The sequence below is a fragment of the Sinocyclocheilus anshuiensis genome, unplaced genomic scaffold, assembly GCF_001515605.1.
Source record: "Sinocyclocheilus anshuiensis isolate Anshui unplaced genomic scaffold, SAMN03320099.WGS_v1.1 scaffold199, whole genome shotgun sequence".
NCBI lineage: Eukaryota > Metazoa > Chordata > Actinopteri > Cypriniformes > Cyprinidae > Sinocyclocheilus > Sinocyclocheilus anshuiensis.
Genome location: NW_015552582.1, coordinates 2,887,658 through 2,900,071, shown reverse-complemented (window position 1 = coordinate 2,900,071; position 12,414 = coordinate 2,887,658). Strand labels below are relative to the sequence as shown.

At 36.0% G+C, this 12,414-nt stretch overlaps 1 protein-coding gene across 1 annotated transcript in view; it reads left to right on the top strand.

Moving 5' to 3' along the window:
* Positions 1 to 11,009, top strand: part of LOC107665329 (inositol-tetrakisphosphate 1-kinase) — a 21,087-nt gene extending 10,078 nt beyond the window's left edge. Inside the window, exons 6-11 of the mRNA XM_016456158.1 lie at positions 2,857 to 2,955; positions 3,126 to 3,166; positions 4,088 to 4,253; positions 5,975 to 6,042; positions 8,938 to 9,100; positions 10,465 to 11,009. Of these exons, the coding sequence (XP_016311644.1) occupies positions 2,857 to 2,955; positions 3,126 to 3,166; positions 4,088 to 4,253; positions 5,975 to 6,042; positions 8,938 to 9,100; positions 10,465 to 10,763 (836 nt within the window). The 3' untranslated portion in view covers positions 10,764 to 11,009. The remainder of the gene's footprint in view (positions 1 to 2,856; positions 2,956 to 3,125; positions 3,167 to 4,087; positions 4,254 to 5,974; positions 6,043 to 8,937; positions 9,101 to 10,464) is intronic.
* Positions 11,010 to 12,414: the final 1,405 nt, after the last annotated feature.

Here is a 12,414-nt window from a genome sequence, read left to right as displayed (position 1 = left end):
GTTCAGCCGTAATTTTATGAAGCTACGAGAATACTTTTTGTGTGCAAAGAAACAGAAAATAACTAGTTTATTCAACAATTTATTCTCTTCCGTGTCAGTCTCCGCCGCAGGTTCACGAGAGTACCATGCCGCATGTGTGTGACGATGCTGCTGATGCAGGAGCCTCCATTCTGACGTAGAACCCAAATGCGCTGCACCTTGTTTACAAGCAGAGGAAGATGCACAATGTACATAAAACAGTCTTCGTAAACATGTCTGAAGATTTCAACAAAGAGGATGCCTTGCAATTTTTTGCCCAGTCTTACTTATTTGAACCAGAATATACAGATGATGAACTAAGAGAGATGGAAGTTCTACGACAGATTGCTCCTCACACGCATGCTTAATGGTACTCTTATGAACGCGCGTTGAAGACTGACACAAAAGAAAAGAAATTGTTGAATAAAGTTGTTGTTTTTGTTTTCCTTGTGCAAAAAAGTATTCTCGTAGCTTCATAAAATTAAAGTTAAACCACTGATGTCACATGGACTATTTTAATGATGTCCTTACTACCTTTCCCGGCCTTGAATGTGGTAGTTGCGTTGCTGTGTATGCAGGGTCAGAAAGCCTTTTTAATCATAATTTTGATTTCATCAAAAATATATTAATTTGTGTTCCAAAGATGAACGAAGGTCTTACGGGTTTGGAACGACATGAGGGTGAGTAATAAACAGTGTTGGGCAGTAACACATTACTTAGTAACGCGTTATTGTAATTTGATTACTTTTTTAGTAACAGAGTAATTTAACGCGTTATAATTTTCAAAATTGTAATTAGAGTATAGTTACAAGCTGAGGTTTTATAATCTAGAGATTGTAAAAAGGATGTAGTAGGCACACTGTCAGTGGATTAGAGACCTGCTCCCGCGAGACCCGACGCAAGCAACAGAGCGCGACGCGGAACAAGATGGGCGAGTGCTGCTGCGGGCTGGTAGACACTCGTGTGTGTGCATGCGGGGGAATATAGAATTTGCTTTAATGACAGACACACTCAAGCTGCATAAACTCCACAAGTTTAAAACCTGATGAGGTTTTTGATCTTGTGTGGTCAGTGTGACAATGTGGCCTTTTGGACCCCATTGATATAAAGTTCATAATATAAAGGATCTTTAAATGCGAAAATTACCATGCTTTCAAAATTGTTCACAGAGAAATCTCTTGCATTCAGATCGGAGAAGCCATTGTCCAATCAAAAACATATCAGAACATCAATGTTCTCCAGAGAAACGTGTGGGTACAGGAGTGTCAGCTGAGGGTTAGTGTGAAGTTAACCATCTGCCTTGGTGTTTCCCCAGTCTCTAAGAAAGAGACGACTCTGTTTAGGATACAAAGGGAGTGACTATTTTCTCGGGCCCACTCACCAGGCAACTGCCTCTATGGCTATTAGCTTATGAAACAACACTGCAAGGGATTCTGGGAAAAGAAAGATAACACAGCTCATATACCCTCGGTATTACTCAAGATCCTTTTTAAAATAACTCACTTGCACAATACATGCACAGCACATTGCTGTATTCAGTGTTTGTAGTTGCTTTAAAGGTTACTGCTTGTTTGATCAAATGGATTCATGTTCCTTGTCTAATGTAAAATGTGATGCTTTAATACGCTGAGCTGTGTTGAGCTGCCCAACATAGAAAAAGTTTGTTTTTGAGCGGCTATAAATAGACTGCGCTTTCAGTCTTGGAAAAGAAGCTGTTTATAAGATGTAATTGATGGTTGCAGATCAAAAGCAAGCTGAAAATTCACAGATACTTCAATGGTTTAGTTTTAAATGTTTCCATGGATCCAGTAGTAATATTATCCTGTATAAAGTGTAGTCATCACTTAAAATGTGTGCAGGCCACACATCATTAAGACCCCCTTCCAAACTTGGTGTCTACAAGGAGTTATGCTCAGGGTGTGCTAGTTAATCTTGTCAAGATGTGTCATCTGGCCTGTTAGGTTTTCATTTGTGTGTGTAGGTTTGAGAAAAGATAGTAATAAGAAAGAAAGAAAGAAATGCTTGCTAGTTAGGAAGAAAAAGAGAGGAAGTAAGATGAAATCAAAACACATCCAAGAAACAACTGCACCATATTTTTTTTCTCCCAGACCTTTACAAACAAAATTGTAGAATTGGAGTGCCATCATCATGATCAGATCCATAAGAGTAAAGAAGACAGTTATCAATGTTTTCTTGACATTGACAGAGTTTAGATGTTTAAATCTTAATTTTAATATTTAAAAACATAGCAACCAACTTTATCCTAATAATCTTTTTCACAATAATAAGAAGAATCTCTATAGTAAAACAAATATATTTATTTATTTCTAATATCATGAATCATTAATATTATAATAATATTTGCGACAATTTTAAATATTTTAGATCTTTTTTTTAGTTTTTAGAGAATCATTAACAGCTAACTTAATCCTAATAATCATTTACGTTTTTAAAATATAATTTCAAGGTAAAAGTGTTATTTATTTATTAATTTATTTATCATTAAGTTTTTAGATAATTGCACCTTCCTTTGCCAAATTGTCTGATATTTTTTAACTTTGATTTGCCCTAAAGAGGTTTTTAAAAAAAAAAATGTAGTTTTTATTTATTTTCAAAAATTTCACTCTTTTGTCTTTTTTTCTTCAGTATGATATCAGTGCAGTTATATCACACTGACATTATCAAACTACATTTTTAACCAGAAATGAAAAACATGCTCAACACAAAAGAAGTATATTCGAGTCATTATATGTATGAAATGCATTTTTAATGTATTATTAAATAATTTAATAGATCTAGACAAAAAGCGTAGCATGTGCTCATGTGTGTTTTCTGTAGATGACAGAATCTGCTCACCTCCATTCATGGTCCTCAAGAGTGAATGTGGCACTGAGACTCTGGAGCAGCTTCAGAAACATGGAATCACATTTCCCTTCAGTAAGTTCATGTCATTTAAAATCACCAGTAATCTTCATGACCATTTACATACAAAGATTTGGCTCATCTAAATCAGAAAAGCGGTTTCAGATTTCAAAAAGCTGTTTCTTATATATTTTCTAATGTGTACTGGAGCGACACATTTTCACGCTATTTTTGTTTGATTGCAGTCTGCAAAACCCAGGTAGCTCATGGCATCAACTCCCATGAGGTAAGAGAGTTTACTCTTCTGTAACCTGGGCTATTTTTCATATCTTACATAATGAGCAGGAGATAAGTACTGTACAGCACAGTGCTATTTAGATCCATTACATAAGAGGTGCTACATGATTTTAGTCAATAATTTATAACGTTGAGTGGCGTCTCATTAGAATGATTAATTTTGGGTTTGAGTATCACAATTTTTCATGCAGGATTTCTATTTCAGTAAAGCTAGAGAACTGAAAGGTGCAATTAGTAGTAGCAGTAGTAGTAGTATTAAAAAACACACATTATATTTCTTTGATATTTCAACAACGCTGTGGCCACTTTTGCCTCATAAAGGCCACAATGATTCATTTCAGTTGCCTTGAAAGTGTGATACTAAAAAAAAGCTAAAAAAAAAAAACATCAGTTGCACAGTATTTTGACACGTATCACACAAAGAGAGAGTAAATCTGAAGCTCTCATTGCTCTGAATGACACGTAACCCTGCTATCCTAGTGGATGATTAACAGGGGTGCAGCCTCCGTTGCTATGGTGACCATATCTTTGATTCTCTGTGACTAATGTACAGGCAAAGTCTCCGATCACTCACATTCCTTCAGAATACTGCTTGAAGACATAAGTAACTCTGTTTTACAGTGTTGACAATGAGGGGCGTACTAGATTAATGTGTCACCACTGACTGCTGAATGACTGTGTTTGTGCAAACAGGTTGATGGTCATGTGTTTTATGACTGTGAGCACATCGATTTACTTAGCTAAAGGAAAGACGTTTTGGTGTGGCAGTTTTAGTGTCTTGAAAGTACAGTACATACATTATATTTGACTTTTCTCGTTTGCTCCTTCACATTTCAAGATCACAATAAGAATCTGTGTATTTTATCATGTTAATTTATAACCTGATGTTGATTCGGTTTCTGCTCAATAGATGGCCATCATCTTCAGTGAGGAAGATCTGAAAGACATCAAGCCCCCATGTGTCATCCAGAGCTTTATCAACCATAATGCAGTGCTGTATAAGGTTTTTGTAGTGGGAGAGGCCTACAGTGTGGTGCAGCGGCCCTCCATTCGAAATTTCCCATCTGGACCCACAGGTCAGTTGAGTCACACAACATCCCTATGATGGATGGTTCAAAGTATTTGATGAATGTAATTTGTTTAGAAATATTTTGCTTTATATTTGAAACATAAATCAAACTCAAATGGTTTCCGTAGATTTTCCTTTGTGCTAAATACACTACTGTTCAAAAGTTTGGGGTCAGTAAGACTTTTTTTTTAAAGAAATTAATACTTTTATTCCGCAAGGATGCATTAAGTTGGTCAAAAGTGAAAGTAAAGACAAAAAAGATTTCAATATCAAATAAATGCTGTTCTTTTTCTGTTCATCAGAGAATCCTGAAAAAGTATAGGTTTCCACAAAAATATTAAGCAGCATTTTCAACATTGATACAACTTTGAGCATCAATGAGCAAATCAGCACATTAGAATGATTTCTGGAGGATCATGTGACACTGAAGACTGGAACACTGACTGCTGAAAATGTAGATTTGCCATCACAGGAATAAATTATATTATTTTAATATATTATTTCACGATATTACTGTTTTCACTGTTTCAAATAAATACAGCTTTGGTCAGCTTAAGAGACTTCTTTCAACAACATACTTTTGAACGAAAGTATATAGTTTTTTTTTTTTATGAACTACTTTGCATTCATCAAGGTTTACGTTTACATAGAAATAGAGACAAATCTGTAAATTGCATCACACATGGGACACAAGTTCACCAGGCGGCATCAAAGCCAATAAAATCACTTTATAGGGTGCCAGGTCCAGAAATGTAGACATCAGGTCTCTTTCGGCTAGTTTTAACCATCCACACAAGCATATATCATAACAAACACACTTAGTCTGGAATTTTTTATAAGGTTACCTTATGTTTGAAAGCTGTATCAGAAACAAAGTGAGATTGACATTAATGGCACTCGTGAGCAAGTCCGTGTGATGGCGAGGACCTCTCAGCCTGTCTAGACCATTCTGTCAACATATGTTGCTGATGTTTAGACCCTTTCCTTCTCTTACAGAGGAGTGGTTTATTTTGTCTTTGACTTGGTATTAATTAAATAAGCATCTCAAAGATTTTGTTCTCAGATGCCAGTGCGGTTTGGTGAATTGTATGCCCCCCGAAGGCCAATCAAATTCACTGTTGCTGAGAATTGTCATTTTTGTTGCATAAACTTTACAATGAGACAATGAAGACTTTTGGGATTTTTCTTCACTGAATAAATGTAGCTGAAAAGGACAAAAAGAAAAAAAAAAATATATATATATATATTTACTATGTATACACTACTGTTCAACAGTTTGGGTTAGGAATTTTTTTGTAATTGTCTTGAAAGAAGTCTCTTATTGTTACGGACACTTGTGCTCACAAAGGCTGCATTTATTTGATAAAAATTACAGTAAAAACAGTAATATTGTGAAATATTATTAAAATTTAAAATAACTGTTTTCTGTTTTAATATAATTAACATGTCATTTATTCCTGTGTTGGCAAAGCTGAATTTTCAGCAGTCATTACTCCAGTCTTCAGTATCACATAATCATTCTAATATGCTGATTTGCTGCTCAAGAAACATTTCTTATTATTATCAATGTTGAAAACTGTTGTGCTGTCTGTTTAATATTTTGATCAATTTAATGCATCCTTGCTGAATAAACGTATTAATTAAAAAAAAGTCTTGTTAAACCCCAAAATTTTGAACAGTAGTGTAAATATTTCTTTGAAAACTGAACAAGCTGTGTCGTTCATCTAGACAGGAGAGCAATATCTTTCAACAGTCATCATGTGTCCAAACCAGAGTCCTCTTCTGACCTGACCTGCGTAAGTCAACATGACTTATATTTATAACTCTGCTTTAACCTCTCCAAGTAAAAAAAAATTATGCTTTCCTTCAAATGAACTATTCTGTAAACATTTTGAATTGCTTAAATACTTGGAAACATTAGCAAAACCCATTCACGTTTAGACATTTATTTTATTTTTCATCTAAAAAACAGCCCTGTTAAAATCTAAATGAATGTATCAAATGTTTGTGTATAACTAAAAAGTAGAGATGCACTGATTGCAATTTTCTTGGCCGATTGCGATTTTTTTTAAGTGTGACCTGCCAATACCAATTTTTGCTGATTCCGATTTTCTTTCTAAGAACTATAATTGACAGCATATACAAACAAAAATCTACTTTTTTAATGCAAAAAAAAAAATAAAATAAAAAATAATAATAATTAAAAAAAAGCATAATAAAAGAAATGATTAAACATTACCATTTTCCCCAATCTGGACTAAGTTACAGATGTTCTTTCACTTAAACAATTCGAAAATAAAGTGCTCTGTGACTGGAAAGAGGTAGAAATTAGTTGCTATATATAACAAAACAGATGCCCACTGTTCATAAATGGGCATTTTTTTCACTAATATTATTAAATGTATGTGTCATCTTTCACTTCAAATTCTTACATTGTTTCAATTAATTCATTTAGAATAATAAGAAACTGTAGAGTTCAGAAATCAGTATCAACAAACTCCATCTTTCCACTGCAGGAAAACAGAAGCTGCATCTGAAGTGGCATTAGATGTATTCACACCGACTGTTTGATGAAGCTGAGGTGCCATAAATGCATTTACACCCCAAAATTGCAAATGTGTAAATAATGTAAAAATAATGTAATAAGGTTAATGTTTTAAAAAAATTTTTTCGAACATACAAATAAGAAATGTTGGGAAAAATGCAATGACACTTTTAAATATGAAACCAAACCACCAGTAGGTGGCGGAAAATGACTGTTTTAATGAGGGAGTCATTTAGTCATTCATTCAACTGATTCGTTCAAACATCTTTATGAATGGCTCACTGAATTATTGACTCATTCAAAATAATTTGATTCGTTCAAAAATGTGGATTCATTCAGTAACAAAACACTGCTGTGTTGCTTTTTTTGGAACTATTTTCATCAGCGAAATTGAGCAAACGCAGTCAATATTTGTGTCTAAAATGTAAGTCACTTAATTTAAACTTTTTGTTTATTGAACTTGTTAATGTATACTATTGTATAAAATCAGTGTCACATTGCAGTCGTGACATCTTGATCGTGTAATGTATTATAATTTTCTTTCTTTTTTTCTACCGCAGTATGCATCTATACACCTTATTTTTCAATGCGGAAGTAAGCCGCTTTCTGTGAATGTGTGAGACTTCCGGTTCATTAGCCGCTGTAGGGAAAGAACGAGAAGAATAACAAAGTGCAGTAAACGGTAAAACTGTTTGCACTACAAACCAGTGTGTTCATAATTAAGATAATACATTATAATAATATGGTAAGAAACACCAGTTTGCAGTATCAAGCAGCAAAACGAGCTGTTTTGTACAGCTAAAAATAGCTGGAAGCTGATGAGACCGGAAGCCAGACACATTAAATTTACAAATGGCCGTGCCCGCTCTTACAGGAAAAATAAGTGAGTTATTTTGTGTGTGCTGTGGTGCTCATTTGTTGTGATTTCTGCGTACGTCTCTCTCTGTCTCTTAAACATGTTGCGCGAGCATCATGGCACGACATAAATACATTATCAGTCTCCGTTTACACTGAATGCAATAAAATCAGAATCATTCTCGCGCAAAAATTTTTGGTGGCGACGTTTCAGTGCCTCCCTAGTTATTCTTCTTATTGACGTTTTAATCAGGCTTCTTGTGCGGTCGGGCAAATAAAATTCTCTCTCACTTGCCCATTAAAAAAATCAGCTTGTCCCGGACAAGCGTTAAAGGGTTAGTTCACCCCAAAATTAAAAGTCTGTCATTAATTACTCACCCTCATGTCGATTCAAACCAGTAAGAACTTCGTTCATCTTAGGAACATAAATTAAGATATTTTTGATGGAATCTGAGAGCTGTCTGACCCTGCATAGACAGCAACGCAACTGAAATGTTCCCAAGTCCAGAAACGTAGCAAGGTGATCGGTAAAATAATCCATGTGACATCAGGAGTTCATCTGCAATTATACGAAGCTACGAGAATAATTTTTGTGCGCAAAAGAAAAAAAAAAAAGACTTTATTCAACAATTCGTCTCCTCCGAAAAAAGTATTCTCGTAGCTTCGTATAATTGCAGATGAACCACTGATGTCACATGGATTATTTTACAGATCTCCCTGCTACGTTTCTGGACTTGGGAACATTTCAGTTGCGTTGCTGTCTATGTAGGTTTCAGACAGCTCTCAGATTCCATCAAAAATATCTTAATTTGTGTTCCGAAGATGAACGAATGTCTTACGGGTTTGAAACGACATGAGGGTGAGTAATTAATGACAGAATTTTCATTTTTGGGCGAATGAACCCTTTAATCGAGCCCTAAAGCCCCACGGTTTACTTTGGCCCTAAAGTTTCACGTATTACAAACTGCGAACTTTGTGTCTTCTTCACTCACAGTGAAGAACTTCCACGCCGACGGCATGTTTACATGCTGATGTGAGCGTAGCTGTGACGTCAAAACGGACCGGCTCGGAATCGGCAAGACGTGAGCCTGACCGACCGATCACCGGTCCTGGCCGATCATGCAGAAAATCGTCTGATTCCGGTCCCTGGCCGGTCGATCGATGCATCTCTACTAAAAAGCTTCGTTAAAAAAACAATTCTGTAGTGTTTTGGCATTCACAATGAATAATAACTGTACATGTTCAACAAACAGGCATTTCATACTTTTTTCCGTTTTCTGGTTTCCTCTAGAGGGACAACATGGAGGGCCAGTACCGGGAACCCAGCAATGATGTCATTCAGAGAATTTCCAGAAGGTTAAGACAGGCCCTTGGTATTTCTCTGTTCGGGATTGACATCATCATCAACAACCAGACCGGCCAGCACGCCGTCATCGACATCAACGCATTCCCAGGCACGTGCAGTTCCTCACAATCCTATGACTGGGCAATATTATCTTTATGCACTGAACTCTATTCCCACTTTTAAAAAACAGAAATGCAATAATGCCAACAAACCACATGGTGTCAGTGTGGAATAATAAAGAGGCCTTTTTTGTGCTTTGTATTGCTCAGAGGCAATGTTTGTGTATGAAGGTGTTTTACTAACGTTTGCCATTAAAACTGCGGTGGAATGTCTTCTACAAAAACATCTGTCATTTGCTTCTAAGATGTTAGAGGGAATCTGCTTCTCACTTTTCTTTCTAAAACTATCCACTGTGGTTTGATAGTATTTAAGTCAGGTAATTTGTTTGGCCAGGGCAGATGTTAAAGTTCATCTAGGTTCTTCAACTGTGCAGTTTTTTTTTTTTTTTTTTTGACAACATATATTTCCCATTTTAGCATTGGTGTCAGTGATTAAAGTTTTACCAGTTGCAACTCTTTTATGTATGCTGGCTTTGTGAGGTTCTCTGTGGTCAGTTTTTGTGGATACAGGGTCTTCAAGGTGAATATTGAGGTTTGCTGTCACTTTTGTGCAGTAGTTCTGTGTTGTTTGCTCCCTATCATTTACTTTGGGTTTTCGCTTACTATTCTTCTTTGCTGATGAAGTCTTGCCATGCTTTGTGTACAGTCATAATCATACAGACTTTTATTCTTAAAACACCAAAAACCGGGCTGTCAAGCTGTTAAAGATGCTTCTGCAAGATTTGCTCTTTTTGGAAGTCTGGCAAATCAGCCATTTCACGGAGAACTTTTACCAAACACTTCTGAACACAATGTATACTACACTGATTTACAAACTAGAGAATATAGACTGAAGATATAAATAAAGATAATAACTTTCACTGTAGTCTACACAAATTATATTAACTCCTATCAATATATATATATATATATATATATATATATATTGCCTGTGTGTTCTATAGTAGAACATTTTGTGACTCTCCATCACACTAAATATACTCCGCTCACTCTATAAATGTAGTTTGCTTTCAGCTTTACATCATTGTTCAGCTAAAGTCCCAAAAGGTGTAAAACATTGTAGAAGGATGGGAAAAAGTACATTTGAAGCCCTTGATTCAAGACTCTAATAGTACCTGCAGGCACAGCTGTGTTTGTCAGTTGTCACCTTGCTTTCTCTCTGCTTGTTGCCATGGTGATCTTGTGTATCTAGCAGGGAACAGCACTTTCATATCTCTCAGTGGTACATCCAACGAGTCCCATGACACCGCAGGAGTAAGACAACAGATGATATCTTCCTTTTATTAATCTCTCAGCACCGTCACAAAAAAAACATTAACTACTGTTATCTAAAACACCTTCATTTTTCACCCAGGTTATGAGGGAGTCCCCGAGTTTTTCGATGACCTGTTGAGTCACATCAGCAGCGTCCTGCAAGGTCAGGTGTCAAACGGAGTGGCGTGCGGTCATCTGAGAGTGAACGGGATAGCGCAGAGCCCATCTGTGGCCTGCGGGATGCACTATGGCATGCTGGGAAACGAAAGCAGTTGGTTGATGGACAGCGAGGGGATAAAGGGTCCCCATCAGGGACTGAGTTGTGGCGGCGCTTGCATAGCTCCAAACTTTCACCAGCACAGCAGATCCAGTTTAGCAGCGGAGACGTCCTCGCAGTGACACGGAGAGCCAATGCAATAGAATATTTCAGTACTGTTCACGAACCAAATGAATGCTCATCAAAGGGTAGGTGTGTAGAAAATTCCTTTGTGCCAAATGTGAATTGTGTAGGAAATTATTGAATGTGTATTGATTGTCTACTCATTTAATTTCATGTTTGGAAAGGGCGACCTGATCTTGGAAAGGTATATGATTAGATTTTTAATGAATGTTGCACTAAACTTAATTTGCAGAACAATGGCTTCATGGGAGGAAATAAAAAATATTATTGATATTAATATATTCATGAGATATTTGAAAGGAAAATAGGTGTCATGATTTGGGTTTAAGACATTGCACTATTTAAATAAGTGTCCAGCTGGCACTAAGGCTTCTCTACTTGCCGTGTATCATAAATTCTGGCTGAATAAGAGAGCTTGAAGACCTTTAATGCTGTCTGAAGCAATTTGCTGGTAATTAATCTCTTAAAACACAGCAAGAGCAGCTCTGCTTGCTTTTTAAAAAGACTGAAGAGTAAGATTTTTTAAGGCTAATCGTTTCATATCTGAAGGGCCCAAAAACCTCGTAAGCATCTGGCAGGTGCTATGAGATTGAATGTGAATTCTTGAATTGAAGAGTTATGCATTGCATTGATTGTAAAAGAAAATTAACAAACTTCACCCAAAAATTTAATTAATGTCTATATAAATCTGTATGACAATCTTTCTTCTGTGGAACACAAAAGAAGATATTAAGAAAAATGTTTCAGTTGTTTTTGTTGACATAATGAAAGTCAATGGTGGCCAAAACAACAGTGAACCTTTCCCTGAACATTTTTATTGCACTGACAAAAATTCATATTTTTCAAAATCTCATCTTTTATGTTTCACAGAGAAACAAACAGAATTTGCATTTTGGGTGAATTATCCCTGCAATATGATTGACAAATGTGTTAAATCTGCCGTTCTGACAATGTAATATGTTTGTTAGTCTGTTTTATGCCCATCACGTTATACTTGTACATGATGTATACTTTGTAAATATGTTAATTTTTTTCTTTGGAGGCAGAACAAAACCTCTAAAATAACATTAATGAATGAAACTGACAATAAAACCAAACGTAAGCATTGAGAATTCTTTGACTGATTGTTTGTGTGCTGTATTGGCATCAGTTATGGGACGCTTTGAGGTTTAGTTCAGACGCACACTTTGCACTTTGCCATTGTGTGGAATCAGTTTGAAACACTTCTTTTTGATCTTTATTTGTTTTCTTGAATCCCAAATAACGTTTAATTACAGTCGTCACCATATCTAATAAAAACATTATTGCCTTTGGATCATAAGACTCCATGATATCAGGAGTAATCTTTCAGATATGTATCCTTATGTATATTAAAATTTCAACCTAGTGTGATAATTCACAGTGGCAAATATTTGACATTAAATGCACTCAAATGCCCAAATTTCTTCAGGAAGCAAGCACAATAAAGCAAAGCGGAGGAGCTGGGAGAAAAAGTGAAGGGACCTCTGAATGTTTGACATCAGAGGAGTTACTTTAAGGTTTCATTTTACACATGGAGGGAATGAGCAGAGAATCTGCAGCGCTGAGAGAAGAGAAGAGAAGAGAAGAGAAGAGAAGAGAAGAGAAGAGAAGAGAAGAGGAGGAGAGAAA